Here is a 25,265-nt window from a genome sequence, read left to right as displayed (position 1 = left end):
ATCTCAGACATGGAGGCAGGTATCGGGAGGAGTCGACAGACACTTTTCTGGCAGACCCTCTCCCCTCGCTCTCTCTTACTCTGTCGCTCTCCCCCTTCCCTGCCTCCCCCCCCCCACTCCCTCCCCCCTGTAGCGAGACAGTCTCCATCAATCTGATAAGCTGAACTTCCCCTGTCACACCTGCGGGGCAAAGTCACCCGACAATCTTCTTCTACAACTTCCACAGCCTCTCTGAAGTTGCACTGAATTCTGTCTTCGTCCATCAGTCCTCCCAACAGCTTTTCATCGTCCCCCCCCCCCCCCCCATGTCTCTCAATGCTGCCGTTTGTCTCTTTCATTTACGTATCGCCACGTGATGAAGAGAGATGAAGCAAGTCCTCCGTGCCCACTCAGTATCGGCAAAGCTCATTCCGATACACAATTAATGTGTTTCTACCCTGATCTCCCAAACACGGCTGACGCATATGAAGTTCTTACATGTTGGATGGCGGTGGAAGGGCCTGCAGCAACAGCTGTGGACCAACGTGATGTTCTCACGCTTTCTCCCCCAAAATCCTGACGATACAACGTTTTATTTCGGCCCATTCATTTACATCGCCTTGCAACTACGTCACTAGAAACTAACAAACGGAAGGTTCTTCTACGTTCTCTGATAGGATGCTTTCTTAAAATATTGTGTTTTTCCACAGATAACAGACCGACAGTCCGTCATTTTCCTTTTTTTTTTTTTTTTTTGCCGAGGGAAAGTTGATGGTCACGTGACCTAGTTGCAAGCGAAACGTTGCATTTCGTGTGAGACTTTGTTGCCTGCAGAGAAAATGGAGACGCTCCCTACTGGGCTTCTGCTGTGTTCTAATCGGACCGGGGACGTGTGTTGCATCTCTCTCTTCATTTAATTTCCAAAAAAAAAATAGCTGAACCGATTTTTCTTTGAAGTGACAATAACTTTGATAAGTATTGAAACAATTGCTCTGTATCAGCACTTTCTCTGTCAGCACTGATCAGATTCCGAAGAAGAAAAACATTACAAAAAAAGGGGTTGCGATTGGTCAAACGGAGACAATTAGGAGGGTGAAAGAGGAGGCGACATTCTGAGTAATCGCGCCACGAGTGGATTCCATCAAACTTCCTGTGATGCGTGCGCGATTGTCTTCGTTTCAGGAAATAAAAAGTACCGAGACTTTGCTGCAACTGTAGAGCGATTCTGAGAAAAAAAAAAAACGAGAAAAAAAAACCACAACACAACGGAGCGAGGGAGCGAGAGGCATACGGAACAGATGCTGTGCTCTTCCTTTGTGAGGCCGCGTTGTGCGTCGTGTGTGCATGCGTGCGTCAACAGTAATATATTGTGTCTCTTCATCAGGTTGAGGAGGTGCGTGTGATGGAGAGAACAGAGACTTCTCTCCCGTTACTGCTAGAATGTGGTGCTTTTTCCGTGCTGTTGCTAAAGTTATCAGGGCGGTTATCTGCAGGGGCCGTCTGTGTGTGTCTGTGTGTGTGTGCGTGTGTGTTTCTCTCTCTTTCTCTCTTCCAGATGGTGGATAAGAGGCCTTGCCTTTATTAGCCAGCTCTGGCCAGATAAAAGACCTGGTATTGATCCCAGGTTGAAAGAGCAGGTTCGTCAAACATGGCTGATTTACAGAGGACTGATAATGGCAGTGCCGGGCAACCGAGGAACCCCGGAGAAGAGGGAGAAGTAAATCAACAGTGTGATGGGAGGGTTGTGTGTGTGTGTGTGTGTGTGTGTTAAAGAAGGGTGAGTCAGTTTGTCACCGACGGACACAAACTGGCACACATGTGCAGCCTGCTTGAGTTCTCTCATCCTCCTTTATCTAACACACATATAATCAAATCCGCACACACTCGCACACACACACACACACACACACACACCCCTATAGCTAATCTCTAATCTCGTCTCGATTAGCACCTGACAGAATTTCCATGGGTTTATCAAACCGAGCCAACCAACAGACGCTTATCACTCCCAGCCCTAAAATTTCACAAGAGCAGGAATTTTTTTTTAGATTAAAAAAAAAACACAGCTCGAGAAATCTTGAATAAGTAAAAAAGAATATGACTGAAAAACTCTGCTATCACGCAGCGCAGGGGGGGTGGGGGGGGGGACCCGGGATAAGAGGTGCACGGGGGGCGGCGGGTTCACTGGAGCCAAAGAATTTTTTTGTATTCATTTATAGACACAGCGGAGATAAAAGGAAAGATGCACGTTGGAAAGCCGCGGCCTCGTAATGGCTCCTCGGTCGGCTTCGGGTTGTCTCTGGGCGACGTTAACCGTCTACTGACAGATAACAGGTAGATGAAAAGAAACAGACGATGAGGAGATACAGCTGGTGAGAACCACTAATAACTGCCACCAAACTTGACATCTGGCTTATTTTACCAGATGAGGTGTGTGTGAATTATTTAAAAACGCAGAAAAACCAGGTCAGTGGAACCTTTTGGATGCGTTGGTTTGACTCTGAGAACGAGCATTAAAAAAAAAATGCATCCAGGTGTCGGGCTTTATTTCGACGGGCGCACTGGCAATCGGGACTGAGAAATGGTCGCCAGCAAAGGCCTCTTGGATGCAACATCGACTTCCACGAGACAAACTGGTGGAACCGACTGTTGCGGTGCACAAAAGCGGCCCGACACCGGCCCTCCTCTTACCTTGGACGTACAGCGACGCTGGCGCCCGGGGGCTGCAGCCGTCGCCTTCCGCGGAGTCGTCGAGGTCCGACGCGGCCCCGTCCTCTCCCGACAGGCTGAGGCTGTCCGGCGCGTTTTCCTCCTCGTCGCCGAGGTCGCCGATGGAACCTGAACGAGGAGCAAACGTGCGTTTAGACGGATCGGACCTTCCGTTTCCTGCTCCCTGTTGGGGAAATGTACATCTGCAGGGAGACATTATTCATCATGTGCATAGAGATGAAGAGCATCCACGTTATGCACATGAATATGAGGAGAATCCCAGAGAACAGAAGGAGGAGGAAGGGCCTGAACTCTGAACACACTGGTCAACTTTTGCACCAGCTACTTATGTGCCGCTAAAGGGAGGAAAAATACCTCCAAACACACAGACGCTCTCCTAACTGGACTCATTCTAAAAAAAAAAATCAGAATTGGACAAGCGGAACAGTCTAATCCAGAAGATTAATAGCAAGAAGCCAAGGGGGACCTCAAAGCCAAATTGCAGTATACCTAAAAATTGTAGCTAAAAGAGTGATTAGTGCAGGGCTGATCTGTATCAATTACAGTTTCATAATCCCTGCTGACCATAGTAATTATACAGTACTTTTGATCTATTTTAGCCTATTTGAAGATTACAGCCCCCCCCCCCACCAAAAAACAGTCAGTTAATATGGATTTAATGTGACTTTTTGAAGTAGCTTGATGAATAATACTCCATCTGTACGATGAATTCACCAGGATTCTTTAACGGTGCATTAAGAGCTCTAAGCTTTGAAATATGGTCATATTCACTAACTGTTGTTTCTATAATGTTCACGTGCGAGAATAAAACGAGAGAATTATCCTCTCAGGGTGCTCGTTTCCTTAAGAGGACTAGAACGAGAAGCAGAAGCCAATGGAGACAACAGAAAGGAAGGTTGGCACGTTTTTCTGTCGTTGTTTTTTTTTAGTAAAAGTCAGAGTGAAATTAAAACCAAGAGAAGATTTTTTTTTTTTTTTTTTTTTTTCATTTGCCGCCTTTCTAGAAAGGTTGTAAATTAATTTTCATTAGGTTTGTGTTTAACGAACGGAGGGATTGTTTCAGAGCTAAAGCCGTGACTGGGGGGCGTATATATTTACAATACCGGAACAAAAGGAGTCTATAATCTATACAAAGCACACAACAATACCCATGAATAAAGAAGCTTGTAGAAAAAGGGAGAGGCAATTTTTCTAATTCTGTTAATTTCACTTCCAAAGCAATTAAAAGCAGGCAGAGATAATGCCGGGAAACAATCGCCGGCTGACAAAGTGTTTCTGTCTTTGTAAATGAAACATCTTTAGGCTAATTCCAACTTCCACGCCTGCATGGTTCACTCTAATTTCAGATAAAATTTACACAGCTAGATTTGGGCCTTCATTAAAAAAAAAAGAAGCAGAGGAGAAAGAGGGGGGAAAAAAAAAAAGATCGATCCTGTACACAATATTTTTAGAATGTCACACAAGCTTTGCTAGATCTAATTTTCACTATCTATAAGGACATTTTTATACAATTAATTTCCCTTTAATCATAATTGTACAAAGGGACTTCTCTGTATAAAATTCCAATTATATTTTCTGTTTAAAATGTGAGTTTGAATTATGATTTCTTTCCTCATTACAGCTCTGGTTTAATGAATCAATCGCTGCATCACTGCTTTCAGACATCAAATGGTGCGGAAAAGTTTCGGGCCGCACTTTTATCCAAGGAGAAATATTCTCGTGCTGCCCGGGATAGTTGGCAGGGAAGGATAGTGGGCCCGGCTGATAAGTTTGCCACGTTCCACGTTCATTTGCCCGTTTTAAAGTTAAAGCCTTATTAATTGTTGAAGCGCGATATCCACATGAAAGTTGGACCGAACTTGTTTCCAGAGATGGAGGAATAATAGGAAGACATAACCCACATGTGTATCTCTGTGGGCGGGACATCAATTAAGTGGAGCTTTCAACTAAAAGCTGGCGCTCACATTTATTCATATTTCCAAACTTGAGGGCAAATAAAGTTTGATGAAATTGTGGAAACATAATAGGACAGTTCTCCTTTAGGGAGTCAGTGGCGGAGGACATGAGGACGACTGGGAAATCTCTGCTGAAGATGTGTGCGGATATATTACACATGTATCAGACACTGAAGCTGCAAATTGATTGTTATATCCGTTTTTATAAATCATTTAATACGTACAATTTGAGAAAAAAAACGAAAAAATGTGAAAAATCAGAAAAATAGGTGGAACCAGAACATGGGTTTTAAATATGGTGAACTAATAGCAAAGTTTGTTGTACAAAATAATAAGAGAGAAAAATAATGTGATCACACCGACTTCAAGAAACGTTTTGTTTTTGTATCTCTAGTTGATTGATATGAAATCGGTCATACAGGCATAAATCGCAGAGAACAAAAATCCATATGTCTGAATAATCAAGTGTTGATTATTGACCTGATGCCATTTTACTATTTCTATACATCTAACGTAACCACACAATCCTCCTTCACTGCAAAACATGAAACCCACGGTCATGATGTACTCCGGTTCCACACTTCAGACTGAAGGTCTAGTGACCACAGATGTTTGATTCTCAAGGCAAAGACTGAGAAGAAGGTTTGTCATTGAAATAAAAGAGTCCATGTAGGTGGAGGACGAGATGAGAGCGGACAGATGTGCTGAACACTTGAGCTCCAGCTGCCTGTCTCAGAACAAAGTGCCGCGGCTGATGAAGGCGCCCGAGATACTGCTTTATTAACTACGCCGTCCACATCAAAACCTGCAGCGAGCGGCTCGCTGATTAAACCCACATCAAACCCGCGTGCTCAAACAGGCCTGATTAAAAGGGACGCAAGCCTCGACGCTCCTCACGCTAATAACCCGCCGCCGCGCCGAAAAAAAACACACACGTCAGAACCTGAAAGCGAAGACAGGGAGAGGAAATCAAGGGAGAGCAAACATTAAAAGGAGGAGGAGGAGGAGGAGGCGTGAGCTCTCCAGGGAGAAAACCCGGGGGTACCTGACACAAGAGTCACGGCGCTGGAGAGGAGACACTTATTGATCACAGCGGCAAGAGAAAGAAGCACTTTTAATCCACTCGGCTCTTTTAGCATTTCGTCGCCGCCCGTGGGAACCGTCGCCACGTCGCTCAGCCTCAACGAAAATACTCGTTCCCTCCTCGCATTGATCCCGACTGGAGGTGATCGACTGGAGCGAGGCCGACCTCGACAAACCCACACGTCTAATGTGCCCATGATGCTTCCCCGTGATCCCTCTGCAACATCTCGCAAAGTAAAGTAAAGTAAAGGAGCAAACGGTTAGTTTTGTGGCTACATTGGAAATCGGAATGTAAAAGGGTTTCATTCATTTGGGAAGCTTCTGTTGCTCAAGTAGTTTACGACACTGTGGTGACGGAGCCAACGGGCGTATAGAGCACTGCAACAGGAAAAATGGAAAGTGTCAATCAAACCGGGACTGAAATCTTGCAAAGATTGCAACTTCGTTATGAAAAATGTGTTGTTATACACAGGAGAAAATACTGCAAAATGCGCATTGCGGACAGGAACATAACGGAAGAGCTGCAGCTTTGAGGAACCAAAGCCATTTATAAAAACAATGGAAAGACTGTAGTTCATTTTCAAAATCAAAGTGAGGGCAAATCAACACCCTATGTGGAAAACTAAAAAGTCACTGCAATAAGTGTATTTCAAAAAGGTAGAGGGAGAGACAACGAATGGACGTTCCCTTTTTCCACGTCCACGTTCTAAGGCTAACGATAAGGATAATATCCGCTGCGCCGATCGGGCCGGCGAACGTGACGCCGCGCAGCGCCGTTTGGGTCACGCCGGGCCGTTTTTAAGACCTCCAAAAGTCCTTGAACGGATTCAAGTGAAACCTTCAAAAAGGCCTCGAGTTGAAAAAAAAAAAGAAAGAATCCCAGGCATTGTTTGACTTTTATAGTCCCCGGATTTTCTCAGCAAGACCCCTCCTCCTCTCCTTATCCTCGCTTCCTCCTCTCTTTGGGTCATTATCTCTCCGGTCCTCATCCCCTTATCCTCCCCCGTGCTCCCCCCAAAACCCCCACCGCCAACACGGCCACCACCACCACCACCACCTCTTTTTCTTCTTCTCCGTCCCCCTTTCAGTATTACTCAAGCTCTCTCTATCCCTTATTCTCTATCACCTTCCCTCCCTCCCCTCCATCCCTCCCTGTGAAGAAGCGTGGTGCCTGGGAGCGTCACTGTGTGCGGATAGCTGGAAGCCGTTGGCGGTTATCGGCTCCTGCAGACTCTCTCTGCCGGTCTGATCTGTCTCCTCTTCATTAAGCAAATACGCCGACGTGGAAATGAAAACATAATAGCTATTTGATTTCCAGCGAGATATTTTGCATATTGGTTCGGAGCTGATAGCGGAATTTCATCAAGTCGTTTTTTTTTTTTTTTCTCCTTCTCTCTCTCTCTCTCTCTCTCTCTCTCTCTCTTCCCTCCCGCTCCCCGCCGCCGCCGCCTCCGCCGTGCCGCCCACCACACTCCCCTTCACCTCCGTTTTTTTTTTTTCTTTCTATCCGCATGCTTTAAAAACTGAATTACTGAGCTGGACCGGCTTTCAGAGAGATTTCTTTACATTGCTGGGAAGAGAGAGAGAGAGAGAAATCTAGTTCCCCTGGAAGACTACTTAACCGATTAAATATCCCCCCCCCCCATTCCCATCTTTTTCCTCCGTCTGCCTTTTGATAACAAGGAAGAAGATTTGAAGAATTCACAGTGCTTTAGGTTGACTGTACTAATCAGAGATAGGCGCGAGAAAATTAACTCCTTAATGAGCAGAGCCTTTTCCCTGATAAAGGTCCTGGGGAGATGGCAGGGGAGGGAGGATGGGGGAGGATGGGGGAGTACCCTGGCTGAACCTTGGGAGAGGGACATGGAGACAAACGCCGTCCGTCGACCAGCGGACGGAGGGACGGAGGGACATCCCCCCCCAGTCCTCCTCCGAGGAGCAGATGTTTGGGGCGTGTAGCTTCACGAGTACCCAGAGTGCCTTGCATCGACTGTGATGGACGGTCCAGTGGCAGGGCCCCCCCTACCCCTACCCCTTCCCCTGCCCCCCACAGACAGAAAGAAACCAGCCCTGGAGGAGGGGGGGGATCAGCAGCCTCTTCACAGCGGGCCTATCTGATGGTCCGCCGCCTCTCAGGAGGACTATTCGGCGGCCTCAGTCCATGAAAATAAATCTCCCGCTGCTGCTTTCCATGTTAGAACAGCGTGTTGCTTCATACCTGATAGCAGTGCCGCCCAATACTGCACACACACACACACACACACACACACACACACACACACAGGTAACCAAGGTCCTGAGGTGAGGGATTGCTGTCAAGAGCTACTCGGGCTGTGACTTGTTGAAATGCTTAGATGTTCACATAATCAATTCTTAGTTTGGCAGATAGGGCTGGTGTTCTGTATCATCCTTAGAATCACAGACAACAAAGGGCTGCTGAGCTTGTGCTTTTTACCAAATAGCAGCAAACAAGGCACTTGCAAGGGACTATTTTCAGTGGCGGATCAATAAACATCAACAACAAGTTTCTTCAATTTGACTTTTTGGTGGTTTTTGTTTGTGTAATAGAGAAAGAGGTTTGTCAACAGTTGTTTTTTTCCACCAAAGATCACAGGACAAAATAAAATCGGATATTATAAGATTATCCATCATCATCATACCTCATCATGCATCGATGAAGTGCACATCTCAGACGCATTGGGAAATATCCAAAGGAAATGACTTTAATGCCACGTGTGCTACGTCATGTGTCTCCCGTAACGCACTTCAAACCCTTGCAGGGTTTCCCGCAAGGAACCGCACGAGCAAGAAGGCGTGGAAGGATAAGAGAGCAACCCGGGAAGAACACGCGACAAGCGTCCCATTGTGCGGTAACACATTTCAGCCGATTTCATCACCTTCGACAGGGAGATGGCATCAGCCTCTCCACCTGCTCCGGCTGTCTTGTTGGTTTGTCATACAGCACCAACGCTCCCCATGTCATATAGAGGAATAAAGACTGTACGCCAACCAATGGGAAAGCTCGTACGAGCAGGATTTCATTGCAGATCTGGCCGAGTTAATAAAAGATACAGTACCGTACCTTGAGCTACCTACATCTACTACGTCTCATACATTGCCTGCAGGTTCACTGGGACCCCTGATGATGTGCTGGAGCTTTCCTCTGGTGGTTTACAACCCTTTCTCCTCTGGCAGCACTTCACACACTCACTCACCCCGACTGCTTGATGCTGCTCAAGGACGCCTCACTCCCACATGCGTCGCAGTGGACTAGCAGGCTTACAGTTTAAACACAGACCAAAGGGAGCGCTGTGCGCCCAAGAAGAGCCTAATACCACAGGACCACGTGCGCGTCGTGATAAGCATGCAAAGCCACGAAGAAGAAGAAACAGCGTCCGTGGTCGCCGATGTGTCAAATTCAATCCGATCAATATCCTCCGTTTCTCGTGTTGTGTTATTGCCACCAAGGTACTGAGGGTGTAAATCCCAGGTTTAATCACAGAGCAATATTCCTAGCTTGCCACATGTGGAACATGAATTCAGCTGGTGAAAATATAAAAGGTATATAAAAGGAAAGGACCACAAGAGTGTTTTCAGTTTTAAACTTGTTGAAATGACTATCGCAGACTTGTGATCTGACTATTAGTGTAGGTACCTTTCAAGATGAAGAAAAATGAGTACATACATGACACACTGTCCATATACATCAGGGGTAATTTATTCAAATGCATTGAGCCCCATCTCGACAGAATTCCCTCATGTCCAAAGGTCCGGAACATCTCCATAATGTTTATGATTACTTCTGCGATGTCTTAGCCCTTTGTACGTTGACGTAGCCTCGTAGTTGTATTGACGTCTGTATGTATCATTTAAAATATAGAAGGTTACTTATCGTAACTTAATAAGTACAAGTTTTAAGTGAAATGAGGACTTGATGAAAAATAAAATGCATAATAGAAAGATTTTTAGAAACTGTGCATCATGGTACTACTATAGTACTGCTCAAAAAATGGATTGAACTGAATTGTCCCACAGCTTTAAATTCAGTCCCATTAGGGTAAACTGATGTCAATCAAAAAAGCCACAATATTATTCTGACCTTCTACAAAAAAAGAACTTTGTGTGCAGTGACTTTATCTGTGGTTATCAAACCACTTGCTTCACTTCTATTCCTCTTTGTTAACATCAGTGTTGGGCAGTGATGAATGTGGCTCTCATGTCGCTGCATTTCTGGGCCTTCAATTCAGATGTGAGTGGGTACGTTTGGTCGGGGAGTTGTTCTTGGTCTCATAGTGGAGCTTCACATGACCTCTTACCGTCATGGGCTTTGGCCTAGAAGAGTCGGCCCATTCTTGGTTAAAGGTCTGGTCCTTCTGAAGTATTACCCTCTCACTTTCATACTTCTCAGACTATTCTGTCTCTCCTGTGGTTGTAAATGCCCCTCGAGTCAGGCCGCTTATCAGAACACACGCATTTGATTGGCTGAGTAGCGTCACGTGATGTGATTTGCATGATCATGTGATTGGTCGGTGAGTTCCCGTTCGTGCTGAACGAGTGCTGTAAAAGGGTTGCAAGTCGAAATAGAAGCGCTCCTTCCAAATACTTTGCAGTTATCTAATGGGTCCAGGTCCAAATACAGCGTATGGGTCTGGCCTCTGCTGTACCTCCTCCGTCTTAATACCAAGTGACCCTCCAGCGAAAGCCTCCCTGTCAGTCAAAATATCCTCATTCAAGGCTTCATAAGATAACTCACCTGAGGTCACTCCTAGTTTTTTGTACGTTTTATATAAACGCCAGAAGAAGGTGTGTGCGTGTGTGTGTGTGTGTGTGTGTGTCTTGTGAAATAGGTCGTTGGGTTAAAGCGACAAAACCACTACGTTGGGTTTAGGACAATGTGGTTGTTTGGGTTAAAACGATGACGGAAGTAACATGACGGAAACACAAACACGAACTTCTCGTTTCACATCGGGAACGAACGCGCAGGGTGCAGCGCCCATCTGAAGCCGCGTCTATTGGACGACCAACAACCTCCAAAACAGGAACGGCCGATACCAAATATCCTCTTTTCAACAGGCTGGTAATGATAAAAAAAAAAAAAAAGTCGAGAGAAAAGGGAGTCGGGAACAGGTGGTGTTTCAAAAGGAAAAAAGCAAAGAAAGGAGGAGTTAGTAGGGAGGGAGATAGAGCGCAGAGACCCTGGACTATTGAAGCCAGGCATGCAGACGAGAAAGCCAGCCGATAAGCCTGCCTGATAAAAGATAGAAAATAGCAGCAGATTTGAACTTTCCCACCGTCCTAAGATCCACGAGGGGGGGGTTGATTCAACTACTTATTGAATCCCTTCCTATCTCCAACAAGCCTCCCGCCCCCCCTCCCTGCACCCGACAGCCAGGCAAGGCCACGGGTGGAGCGGGGATACAAGGTTGAAACATACAAATACACACTAACGCTCACCAGCAGCAGGGTTCCCACTGCTCAGACATTCCACAAGTCCTCCAGACACTGTGGGGAACTCACACACACACACACAGACACACACACACACACACACACACACACACACACAGACAGACAAACAGCTTGATCTAATCACCTATTGCCGAATACTAAGAGTTAATACAACCAAAAGGCTTTTTGTTTATTGGAGGGGGTCAAAGGAGGGTGAAGAACAACTGGTTTGCCACAGACACACACACACACACACACACACAGACACACAAGGTCAAACATCATGTGAAGTCTAACCGCCATCGCTTCATCGTCAAATCACATCAGGGACAGTGTTTCTTTCCGTATCTCTGCTGCTCTCCGTTGACAAAGAGATTTGGCCTCGACTACAATGGTGAGAATTTTCACACACTTCTACGTAAAAACACACGTGCACACACACACACACACACACACACACGCACAGTTTGGTAAAATAAGGTCGTTCCTGTATTCCACATGGTTTAGGCTGGGAAATCTATTCACGAGGTGCACACTGCTGAGGCCCTTTGGCACCAGACGACTCTCATGCTCGGATTCTCACGTACAGGAGCCGTCAGACTGCGCCGTGTCACACGTGGAAAAATACCCCACAAATAGACGCGTGTGCGGGGCCTCCCCCCTTTCAAGGTGTCCATACTTGCACTGTTGGTTAATAACCGACATGAAGGCGCATGACAAGACGTATTGTATAGTGTCTCACACCCGAAGCAGTCGGTAAATAAAATGCTCCAGGTTTAGCAATCTAACGCCTGCTACAATGCCGACTCTTTTGATTTCATTTGGATTTGACGATATGTAAGGTTAGCCTCAATGTCACTATCCATGATGTTAGCGATGAAACCCATGGTGGCACTGAGACCCCCATAATCCACAGGGGGACTTCATGATGTGTGTCACTGGCATCCATAGCTTGCAACGTGATGCATTCAAGCTTTATTCAATCAAAGGTTCATTGGTTAAAGCTAAAATAAAACCACACCATGATTTGTTAAAATGTAATCCCTTGAAATGCATGAAATGTGGTTTACAAACCTCATTGATTTGGCTTCCAAACACAAGCTCTAAGCATCCTTAGAAATATGAAGAACACAATTTATGCCTCATTTAAAATATAATGCATGTATTTGTTTTCATGCAAATGACCACTGCAGATGGTAAGAAGAGTCGTATGCCTTCGGGTCGGGTTAAAATGATTGTTGGACTGGAGAGTTGTAAACCAGCAACAACGTGACTAGGACTTCACTACGGATAACGGTGCTCAACAAAAGATTCCCGATGACGGATAGGACCGGTCTTTGAAATGTGACGACAAATCAGAATGAGGCCAAAACGATCTGAGCTGCATCTGGTCTTTGGTTAATAACAGAGGTCGTGTCATCTGAACGGAGACGAAGAGAGGGGACCGCTGAAGACTACAGCGGGATCCCATCCAGGTGGATCAGAGAGACCGTCCTCGCAGTGTGGGAGAATGTGTGTGTACCTGCTGTGCGACTGGCCTATGCTGTGTGTGTGTGTAGGATATAATGAGCCTGATTGCGATCCCTTCTCCTTGATCTCAACCCTGAATAAAGCGGAAAAGGCAGATGAGAGATTAGGGTGGTATGCAGGAGGAAGGAGAGAGCAGCCCCCCCCCCCAAAACTCGACATCTTTGACATGAACCAGCTCTGCGTTCCCGCTACGGGTGCTGAGGGAAAGCATTTTGTCAGAACTGCAGATGACAACATTTTCAATGGCAGTACACAAAGGAACCAAAACACGCACACACACACAGATGTTTCTGTTAGTCCCGGAGACTAAACACACTATGGGAGGGAGGGAGGGAGGGAGGGAGGGAGAAACTAACCACATGGGCTGTTGCTCTGTTTGAAATGATACATCTACAGTGACATTGATCACTACTATTGTTTGTCACGATTATGTGACACCACCTTCTTGGAGGAGGCTGAAGTTGCTTGTTGTGGTCCAAAAGGAAGTGGAAGAAGCATTTTGTGGACCTGAACATGAAAATGGATCAGAGTATCAGCTACAGGGGGACTTCAATCCAAGGATGCACCTACTTCCATGAAAACCGTGACTCAATTACAACATCCATTCTGCTGTTCATTTGACACGCGTCAGAGGAAAACAATGTACAGTTGTGCGCATAAGTTTACATACCCTGGCAGAATGTATGATTTCTTGGCCATTTTTCAGACAATATGAATGCTAACACAAACACTTTCCTTTCACTCGTGGTTAGTGGTTGGGTGAAACCATGATAATCATCATATCAGACAACTGAACAACAGAAACTACCCAAATGACCCCGATCAAAGGTTTACATACCCCAGTTCCTAATATTGTGTATCGCCCCCTTTAACATCAATGACAGCTTGTCTTCTGTGGTAGTTGTGGATGAGGCTCTTTATTTGCTCAGATGGTAAAGCTGCCCATTCGTCTCCGGTTCCTGTAAATTCTTGGGCTGTCTTCCATGAACTGCACGTTTGAGATCTCCCCAGAGTGGCTCAATGATATTGAGGTCAGGAGACCGAGATGGCCGCTCCAGAGACCTTTACTTTATTCCGCCGTAGCCATTGACAGGTCGACTTGGCCTCGTGTTTTGGATCGTTGTCATGTTGGAACGTCCGGGTACGTCCCATGCGCAGCTTCCGGGCTGATTGGTGCAAATTTTCCTCCAGTATTGTCTGATAACATGCTGCGTTCATCTTGCCATCAATTTTGACCAAGTTTCCTGAGCCTTTGTAGCTCATATATTCCCCAGAACATCAGCGATCCACCTCCATGTTTCACAGTAGGAATGGTCTACATTTCATCTTAGGCCTTGTTGACTCCTCTCCAAATGTAACGTTTACAGTTGTGACCAAAAAGTTCAATTTTGGTCTCATCACTCCAAAGTTTTGAGGCTGGTCTCGGTGCCGTTTGGCGTATTGCGGGATACTTTGTGGCATTTGAGTCGTAATGGCTTTCTTCGACTCCACCATGCAGCCCATTTTTCTTCAAGTGCCTCCTTATTTTGCATCTTGAAACTGCCACAACACATTTCTCAGGGAGTCCTGCATTTCAGCCGAAGTTATTTGTGGGATTTTTGTGGCAGTTATGGCTGAAATTTAGTTTGGTCTACCTGACCGTGGTTTGATTTCAGCAGAATCCCTAATTTTCCGCTTCTTAATTAGAATTGAACATTGCCGATCGGCATTCTCAATTCCCTGGACATATTTTTTATATCCCTTCCCTGTTTTATACAGTTCAATTACCTGTTCCCGCAGACAATTCTTTTGCTTTCACCATGACTCCAAACGCCAGTGCAGCACTGGATGAAAGACGTACGGGTCCGTCAGGAGCCCAGAAACTCACTGACCTTTTACACACACACACACAATGACTACAAGCAAACCGATCACAGGTGTGTATGGTTACCTTTAGTAGCCATTCAAACCAGTTTGTGTTAACTTGTGTGCATGTTATCAGGCCAAGATCACCAGGGTATGTCAACTTTTGATCAGGGTCATTTGGGTAGTTTCTGGTATCACTATGATTTAAAAAGAGTATACATGGTTGAATGATAACAAATGGCTTCACCCAACCACTAACCGTAAGTGAAAGAAAGGTTTTTTTGTGTTATCATTCGTATTCTCTGAAAATGGCCAAGAAATCGTGAATTCTGCCAGGGTGTGTAAACTTATGAGCACAACTGTATGCTTTAATCTACACAATCAAACAATGACACCATGTGCAATACTGCCGTTTCTTACTTTGCTCTTCTGTTTTCAAGCAAAAGTCTTCAAATACCTCGGAGCATCATTATGTGATTCCATCGATTAAGTGACATTAATGATCTATTCTGAGAATACTGTACAGAAGAAGTTAGCGATGACTGCTCATGCTGACATCATTATGAAAACAGCTCAATGTTAATAGCATAGAATAGTCATATTAGAACATTCTGTATACAGATTGCTTGGTGACCAAGGCACTAAGTGAGCAGCTTCACAGTGTAAAACTAGAAGAATATATGAATTGGCTGTAAATATCAGAAATGAGCTGCTTTCAGCCAATATATGTTGCTGTGAGCGGATGTCCAATGGTTTGTTTGACTTTTTATATTGGAAGGATGCTTTGTCTACATATAACCAAACTGAATATATCATATATACGGTTTATGTATAAATGAGCACTAAGCAGGCCACGCAAATATTCAATCCGCCCAAGTGTACATCTGTGTGATCTCCGGCTGCCTACTGCGCTGAACATCTGCCAGCCAAGAAGAAGAAAGCTCTTACCAGGAAACCCTGTCTGAGAAGTAAAGAGGAATACCACCAGAGACAGGGGGCGGGGGGGGGGGGGGGGGATAAAAGGACCGAGAAGTGATGAAGATAAAGAGACAGACAAGCAAAGAAAAAGAGAAAACAAGGGAAAAGAGAGATGGTTGTTGGCCAAGGAGCAGAAATAGAGAACAAGTGTGTGTGTGTGTGTGTGTGTCGGGGGGGAGGGGGGGGTACGCCACTCACAACTTGGCTTTGCATCTCTTATCTCCGCCTCCTGTCACAAGGCTTAAAATAAAAATAAAAATAAAGTGCGATGATGGCAGCAGTGTCGGTGCGATAGCCCCGTGGAGCAGGGAGGGGGGGGATGTGGACCAGATAGCTGGTTAAATATAACCCGCTGCAGAAGAAAGGGGGTACTTTCAAGAGGCAGGGCATCACTGGAGCCCTCACTGCCCTGATAACATCCATGTTAAGAGTGAGTCTGTGTGTGTGTGCAAAAAGACATATCCATAACTAGCCTCCCACACACACACAAGCCCATACATACACAATTACTTTTGCACACTGATAGAGAAAGACACACACACACACACACACACACAGAAGCATAGCCAAGAAAAGATGCACCCGCTCACATCTGTGTATCTCCTCGCCTTGCCAAAGGAAGTATCAGCGACCCCCCCCCTATCACGCAAAAAAGTCACAACGGGATTTCTGATGGGAAAAATGTGCTTTCCTCAGATGATGGTCAGATAAGAGGGGGAGTACAGCCAAATGTCAAATATGATAAATGGAAGGGTTCCAAGACAAGATCCCTCACACACACACACAAACAAACGAAATACTCTTCCTCAGTTCTCATAAGAACACACATGCAAATACAGGCAGGACACAACAGGGCTGCAGCTGTCACTCACGTTTGAGCCATCTATCAAAGCTCACAGAATAAGCTTTTAATAACCTGGGTGAGAGAGTGCACTATTAAAAAAAAAAAGACCAAACAAAGAAAGTTCAGTTTAGTTTTTGTAACGTTCTGTATTTGTGTTGCGTCTTGGACTAGAACTAATGTTTTTTTAGCTTCATCAGTTAATCTCTTCAATGAATTGTTTTAATGTTTGCTCCAAAACACGTGGTTAACAATTATGAAATAAATCCAAGCTTAATCTTTCTTAAATGTTAAATGGACTGTACGTGTATTTCTCTTTTCTAGTCCTCTGACCCCTCAAAGCTTTTTAACGCTTCATGACATCATTCACACCCATTCGTACTCTGATAGGAGGATTAGTGGCTGTTTGAAACACATATTCACAAAATCCATCAGGGGAGGTTTGTTTGCTAAAAACGACAAAAGAAGACTTGAGAATTACCTACGAGGCCGCAACCAGGAAATGCTTAAACTAGTTTCAATCATTGACTAATGAGTGACAAACCAATTCATCCACTCATCTGACACCTTCGCACCCAGTCAACTTACCGGTATTGTTCTCCCGACGCGTGCAAGGACACAAAATCAAGAGACGGCTGCGGCTGATGAGGACCCACATTAATGAAATGTAGCAGAAATGTGACGCCCGGCAAAGGATTGGCTGTGTTTTCAAATGATATCCATGCTTAGAGGTCAGGGGTCACAGGTGGAACCAGTGTGGGGTCGAGTGTCTTGCCCGGCCAGCTAAGAGGTTTGAACCTGGAATCATGGCTCCACTCTGGTGGAGTCGGTATCTGGTCACTAGGCGACTCCACGGATAACATCAGCCTTGTCTTTCTCCACCTGGATCAGCCTCAGCCAGTCTGGTCTGGTGGTTTAGTCGTACAGCTGAACTATAGTGCGTGTGTGTGTGTGTGTGTGTGTGTGTGTGTGTGTGGATGACTCCAGAGATTATTTTAATATCAGGCTGGTGTGGATTGCTGATAGTGTTTTAAGGCCGGGCCCGGTGGGCCGGGCGCTGGTAGTACCTATCTGTAATTAGTAACCATTCCCTATCACCGATAAGATAAACTACGCCTGACCTTTTTTCCATTTGGTCACCATGGTAACCCGACACCCCCACCCTGGCAACGACTGCCCTCCCCTCTGTATTATTTTAGTGATTAAACAGCAAATAGCACCGAAGATGTGAGGGGCTGATAGGCGCTTGATTAATAATAGTCCTCCGCATGGTCCTCTGAGATGTGTGTGTGTGTGTGTGTGTGTGTGTGCGGACGAGGAGGAGGAGGAGAGGCCCATCAGTGTCAAAGAGTCATAGTGAAAAGGCTTGGCTTGCCTTTTTGTGGTGAATGATGGAAACCGAAGATGAGCTGAAAGTGAAATAAAAGCAGCGGGATGAGAGCGATGGGCGTCTCTGAGGACAGGTGATTGGTTAATGTGGCCTTCTGCCCTGCACCGTGGCCCTTACTTTCACAGGGGCCCACGCGAGGGAAGTGGGCGTCCGTTTATGAATAATGAATGCTGGATTCCAGGGTTACCTGTGGTTTTAGAGTGGCGGGCAGGAGGACAGAAAACCCCAACGTAGTTCTCGATCCTCCCGGAAAATAAGTCATTGTGGAGATAGTGCAGGAGGCACTCGGGTGTGAATATGGTGAAACGCTTTCTAAAAGAAAAACGTATTCTACATCATAATCTACGGAGAACTGTAGGTCTGTCTGGAAGATAGGACGCAAAACAATCTTACTTTTGAAAACAAACTTACATGAAAAAGACACGCGATTACTGGCTTTTGGGTCGCCGCGGTGTCTACAAAGGCACTGAAATAAAACATGGCATTTAGATCCCTCCCTTCCTATATCATACAACAACCGTGTCCTAGTAGCAAAAAGAATAATCCTCATGATGAGAATATGTTTCCTTTAAATCCAGCATTACATTTAGCTCACAGTACTTTCTAAATGTTGCTTTTCAGCACTATATATTTATCGTATTTATTCACCGTGAAGTAAACACTAAAACATTATCTGTTGGTTTAGTGATGAGTAGCCAACAAGTGTCAAAGATCATCAGAGCCAAAAGCAAAGGGGAAATTTGACTTGAAAAAAAAAAAAAAAAAACCTACCCATTTATTTTGAATTCATGCTGCTGAACTCTTGTCTTCTGGATACGTAAACAGGTTATTTTACAAGGCAACGTTAAAAAGATAATAATATCCTGTTTTTCAGATTGATGCCTGATGTTCGATTGTCCAAAAACAATATTGTTTCAACCTTGAATGTTTGCATCGACAGTAGCAGGAGCACTGCCCCCTCTACTGCACAACTGCCTGGTCCTTTTATTTAAATGGACCTCTGTGGTTTGTGTGGTTCCCTCTTTCACAACGCCGATGTCGCGCACAGTCCTTTGGTGCTTTCATATTTTGAATAACCTTAATATCAAGTTCCACAACCCAGTTAATCGCCACTCTTCCTGCGGGGCCCTCTACTGAAGGTCATGACCCCCCCCCCCACCAAGCCTGTTGTGCATCTCCCCCGGTTGAGTACCAGGGAAACAGAAAGTAGTTATGCAAAGCAGGAGAAAGGCTGAAAGGTTAGCGTGGGTTTACTGATATAGGCCTTCACCAGGGGGGGGGTTGAGACCCATGAAATGAGGCCTCTGAACAAGCGCTGCTCCACACTAGGACCTTAAACAGAGGGCACCGCGACCTCGCTGCATGTATACCCTTCTTTGGGTTTTTAATCCGTCTACGCCCCCCCCCCCCCCCCTAACCCACCCTTGGGGGAAGTGCAGCATTGAATAACCGGAGTAATGTGTCCATTCCAAACTGATTGGACCAAACACTAGAAAGAAGAGTCTAGTCCTGATGTTTAGGAAGGCGGCCACAGCCAATCGAATGAGTGTCGGCCGTCCAGAGAGATTTCAAAGATAACAAGCATTGTGTCTCTAGAAAATTGCTGCTCCTTACAGTGGAGCAGATAATGCCGCCGTACACTGCTGAGTGATGTGGACGGGGGGGCAGGATCGGATTCACAAATACACCACGCACGCACAAGCGTATACATACTGCAGCTGCTATGAGCACTTTAAAGGCAATGTGACAGTATGGCCGCATGATTGCTTGAGTAAGCGAATTAGCCTCAGCAATGGCTGAGGAGGCAATAAGTTGGCAGAAAAGAGGGATAATCTTTTATCTTTCACCCTCCCCAAATGATTTCTTAAAGTCTGTATCGCTTCCCTGACAGTTGATGTTCCACTTTTTCCCTCCTCTTTCATTATTTATTCATCTATTTTTGCTTTGTGTGAATTCAGCTAAAATACTTCTAAAGCGCTTAATGGCCCTATCACCGCCTCGGATCTGCTGCCACATGCTGCCTTTTTCCCCCGCTTCTTTTTTTTGGGGGGTAGATATTCTCCTGCCCGGCCCCCAAAGAGCCAGCGTTTTATCAAACCGCCATGACGAGAATGACACGGCCAATTATTGACAAATTATTCCTTCATAGAATGACAAGTAAGACAAGGAGCCCAGCGAGAGGGGGGGGGGGAGAGACCATTGGCTTGATGAGTGGAACCCAGCCCAACGCCCCCTAACAGGCCTGAGGAGACAGGCGTCTATCTATCAGATTCTATTAAGAGCTCTGCGCTTTGACGAACAAAGCTGCCCGCGCCCCGCCACGCATTAACTGCCATTATACGCTCATGAACTTTGTCACGAATCACAATGTTTCGCCCCGTTCTTCCTCGTGCACATTTTGAGTCTCCCTTTGTGATCTGAAGAACTATTAAGCGCATTGCCTTTCCCTTTGTGAAAAGCCTGCATGGTCCCGTGTGTGTGCGTAGGAGATGATGTACTGCACAAACAAAACACCTGTCACGAGAAGCTGCTGTGGGGATTGACTGAGCTCTATCGTTGTTTTGGTGCTTCACAGGGATACCCACTGGGAGCTTTCCAGTACAGCCCAGTACCCCTGGGCTAAAAAATTAGTCTTTTTCTTGCTGTCCACAAATCATAACTATAAAAACCCACACACACACACTGTAGTATATTTTGATTGAATCCCCCCCCAAATCATAACTATAAAAACCCACACACACACTGTAGTATATTTTGATTTAATCCCCCCCACACACACACACAATCTCTGGTGCTTGTTCCAGTGGAAATCATCCCCGATGTCTTGACACAGTCGCTGTCAAACGTGGCCGGTCTGGCTGTTTATACGTGACAACCTTCAAATCAAGGGCTGAGCGCAAGAGGACGTCTGAGGCAAAGACAGGTCTGACCTAAAAAAAAACATTATAGATGTGTCCTATGAAACCATTTTAAGCAAGCAACAGTAACAAAAAAGACATTTAGGTCCAGGGAGAAGACAAATCGGTTGTTTTAGGTCCAGGAAGAAGACAAATCGGTTGGTGCTTGGTCCCTGTTATAAAGCTTTTATTTGATTATCATTATGTCCTTTTAGCTCAAAATAGAGGTACTAAATTTGGCCTCCAGTGGCTGATACCAGAGTAGCAACCACTTCTCGAAGTGCGCTGAGCTCTGAAGCGGAAGGGTTGGCGCCCCACCCCATCCATTGGCCATCCTGGATCTGAAGAGTTCAATGCAAGCGTTCAACACACCCGATCTAGATCGACGCGGCTATGAATGCCAGTCATTAAGTAGCTCCTCCCCAGATGCTGCTTAGTCTCCCGAGCTGTTTTTAGGCCACGGGTTGCTCCAAAGTAGCCTCTTTGTCACTCGCATGACCAACGACCCAACAGCTCATAGTTGTGCTCAAATGCACACCGGCGTCAGATCAAAAACGCCCCACGTTGTTAAAAAAAGAGCCGGGGTGTAAAATGATATGGCTCTCTAATCATCAGTGGCTAATGCTTTATCAGGTCTTTGTGCCTCTCGTATCACCTGCATCGTAATCGGGGGGGACGACTGTCGATGTGTTCACGGGGACAAACGGACTGCGGAGTTGGCGGACGATGAGAACTTTGATACCGACGCAACACAGTTAGGCCTTCAGGCGGGGGTGTTAGCTCCTACTTCATCTTAGGGTGAATTATTGGAGAAATACCCCATCAGTTAAGGTCTCGTCAATAAAAGCTATGAAGATTCTGGGGTCAGCTGATAAGAGAGTAAACAGCCAGTAAAGAAGTTTTAGTTATTTGAAAAAGACCTTTTCATTGCTATTTCGAGCATAATTTCGTAGGCTCGGGTTCAACTATTGAAAGTAGTCACTGCCACTCTCCTCCTCTTGCCTTCCCCGCCGCTCTGCTTTGCCAAGTCGGTAACAAGGGTGTAGTTTCTTAACATTCATCATCGCTGAACTCTGAAACTTTATCAGCTCGGGAGAGCGGCGCCACAGCCCCGGCCCCCGGCTTTCTGGGCTCTCCGATAGGGCCGATAACGCGCTGATAGATTACAGCAGATTGTTTTACTTCAGGGGACACTGCTGCCGCTGCTAATACTAATGCGCAGACAAGGAGGACTCTAGCTGTGATGGAAGGGGAGGAGGGCAAAGACGAGGTGGGGCCAAGGAAGCCCTCGATGAACCGCGGGAAATGACAGACCGATGTCCGATATGTCGTTGTCCTGCCTCCCGTCATGTGGGAATCAACACGAAGGTTGTGTGCGGTTTTATGGCACAAAACTAAATTCATGACGTGAATCGTAGACAAAATACTCCGCTGTTTTGTTATTCGTTAAGTCTGTGAAATGGTGATTTCTAAAAATAAAATGTAAAACCGTGTCGCACACGTGCAACTTTACACTGGTAACCTGAGCTAACATGTGGCGTGCCAGGTGACCTACAGTGGAGACAAAAGGACCTCTCTCTCTCTCTCTCTCTCCCTCCCCCTTTGCCTCTCGCTCCACAAGAGACGGTTTACTGCTTAATAAAATCCCTCTTTCTCGAAGAGATCTAATCTCCACTAACCTCATCAAATCTAACCTTAGAAAATAAGGACTAGAACCTCATCAAATGTCTTTCCAAGAAATTAAATTAATGGTTTATCATTCGGGACTTTGTTTCATTCATTCTACTGCACATCTCTCTCATTTAATTTACAGTTTTTTCCAAGGCTATTTCTACAGGTGTGATCCGTAGCGGCAATGAGGCGAGCCAATATTACCCTAAGTAACTATTAAATATTAGGCCCTGCTCCTGCAAATGAGCAATGACGGAGTTAAAACTCAAATCAAAGCAATGGACAAAGCTGCTGTGAGGTAAAGATGGGCCTAAAGGTGCGTTCACACCAAACATTAAACTTGGGGGGGGGGACCATTTTTGGTCACTTTGCATAAAGAGGGTCTAGACGCGACTAAGAGGGGGCCGTGGCTCGTAACAATCGAGGTCCTTTTGACACCCAAAGAAGGGAAAGTGCATTTTCGAACATTTCAAACTATTCCTTTTACCTGTTGCCACAAAATAATGCAGTCATTCCACAGCAAACTCTGAAAGAGTCAGATTTACAAACCAACCCGATGGAGTAGCTTAAATTCTCAATCTCTACATACCTATTTGATTCCACAAAGAGGACGTGCCCCCCCCCATTGCCTCACAATCTCCCGTCTGAACAGTAAAACGCACAAATTCAGCAGTTTTAAAATGCTTAAGAAATCGCATTTATAGCACACATAATATTTACTTTCTCATCATTTGTTGCCTCCCCCGACCGCACGCCCCTGCCCGAGAGAGAGGAACGTTTCAACGATCGGGATTTTATTGCTCAAACATATATCTCCATAGTTAAGTTAGGCAGGGGGTGTGAAAGCGGTCGCAAAAACGCAGCGAACGCGGGATGCGTCAGCAGCAGGGAGCACGGAGCTGCTGCGATGCGCACGGCGGCAAATTAGGGATTCACATGTAAAGTGGGTTCAGGCTGCTGACCTCGCCCCGCTCCCCCCCTTGTCTTCGCGTCTCCCGTCGGGACGCCAAACGGACAGCTTGAAAGGCACCAAGCGGCCAATCGCAGGGCCCCGGTCCTGTCGACGGCGTTTTACAGCCCCGTCATTGTGGGAACTCAAACCTGTCCCTTGTCGGTTGGCGCCTCTCTATTAGGGACAGATTGAGGACTGCTTATCTAGGCCCACCAGAGTGTGTGTGTGTGTGTGTTCATGAAGACACAGGGTGTGCGTGCAATGAATTGGTGTCAGGGAGGGCATAAAGAGTTAAACGAGGTCTAATCTGCTAATAACAAGCAACGGCAAGAAATTATCAACGCACAGCTTGCACATAGTGCAAAAACCTTTATACACACACACACACGCACGCACAATTTAAAAGAAAAAACACAAACATCATTAATAAAAAACACTTGCAAAAAATAAGTACATTGTGTATTGGTCCTAATTTCGGCATCAACATTTTATCAGCCGAACGCCATGAATAATCTGCGCGGTAATTTCTTTCTTTCTCCCCTTTTTGTTCCTGGCATTTTGGTGCAGCGAGATAAGGGCTAAAAAAACAACAGAAGGGCTTGCAGAGTGGAAGAAAGACAGATAGATAACATTGATATCAAACTCCTACACAACACACTCATTCTCTTATCGGGGCTTTTTATCACAGTTTCGTTTTTCTTCTTTTTTTTCTTTCTTTCCGTCTAAGCCACTCCTTGTTCTTTGTGCACTAAAGGACGAAAAAAAAAAAAGGAGCACAGGCCTAAAAAAAAAAGTAAAGTCAGATTTTGGTTTCGAATCAACCTGAACGCTGACTCGCAGCAATCGTTCAGTTAAAATGACAGAACTGGACTGTGAGCTCTAAAAAGAAAAGATATTTAGATATTTTAGATATGGGGTCTCGTCAGGTGGAAATGGGGGGGGGGCTGCAGAAGGTTTTGCTGGTAGAGGACTGACACACACACACACACACACACACACACACACACAGTCATGTCTGGGAAGAGGAAAAACTATTTAACACACAGACTTATCGTTGCTGTGTGTCAGACAGAAAAGGCTCCCTGGGTCTAATCTATCAAGGTCAGCAAGTGAGGCCCGGACAAACGGCGTGCTGTTCTGTCTCTGCTGGAGAACACAACGTGTGTGTGTGTGTGTGTGTGTGTGTGTGTGTGTGTGTGTGTGTGTGTGGCGCTATATATGACAAGCTGACCCGACATCTTATGTTCTAGCGATGAATGGATTAGTGCACTGAACGCAGTCTGCTTGGTCTGTGATGACCGGTTTCTATCTGCATCCCTTTTATGTACAAAGAGGCACAATGAGTTTATACCTTTATTTACCTTTTTATTCCTAAAACACCACAAAAATTGAGTCTTATTCTGGGATTTTACGGTTAAATCAAGAGGGGGTCGAGGGGTCTCTGACCTCATTCAAAGGGTTCGGGTGAAGACTCTTTTCGATTGTTCTGACCCACAAGTCCTTTAACCGCACGTCATCGTTCGCCCATTCACACGTTGCCATGCGTCATGAAAATGTTGCAAGTCAAAATAAAGAGGACTGATGGCCTTTTGGTATCAGTGGAGACCCGGCGTGGGAGAGAGGATTCAGCTGTCTCAGCAGGACCAGGACAGGCCTGTCAGCTTCTGGCCCGTCCTGGTCCTGGACGGGGTGAATTTTGGTGTCACTAGAGCCACACATTCATACACAAATGTCAGGCGCTACCCATGCACGGTGCCACCTGCCCGTTGGTAACTAGCAAATCACACAACATGCCACCAACAGCTAACTAAGTGGACTAGTGAGTGAGCCGGGGGGTCGAACCGGTGATCCTCTGATCGGACTACTGTGGATCAGGCCAAACAGAACCGGTTAGTGTCCTCATGAAAGTGTTTATTTTACAGCCATTTACGTTCCTATGGGCAACCATCGGGTTTTATTGGGCTGG

At 45.8% G+C, this 25,265-nt stretch overlaps 1 protein-coding gene across 1 annotated transcript in view; it reads right to left on the bottom strand.

Annotated features, from left to right (window-relative positions):
- Positions 1 to 25,265, bottom strand: part of LOC144390803 (zinc finger protein ZFPM1-like) — a 71,933-nt gene that overhangs the window by 35,902 nt on the left and 10,766 nt on the right. Inside the window, exon 2 of the mRNA XM_078097258.1 lies at positions 2,671 to 2,817. Coding sequence (XP_077953384.1) covers positions 2,671 to 2,817 — 147 coding nt within the window. The remainder of the gene's footprint in view (positions 1 to 2,670; positions 2,818 to 25,265) is intronic.

Source organism: Gasterosteus aculeatus, chromosome Y (genome assembly GCF_964276395.1).
Source record: "Gasterosteus aculeatus chromosome Y, fGasAcu3.hap1.1, whole genome shotgun sequence".
NCBI classification, from domain to species: domain Eukaryota; kingdom Metazoa; phylum Chordata; class Actinopteri; order Perciformes; family Gasterosteidae; genus Gasterosteus; species Gasterosteus aculeatus.
The sequence above is the reverse complement of the archived record's forward strand: the minus strand, read 5'-3'. Positions and strand labels throughout refer to the sequence as shown.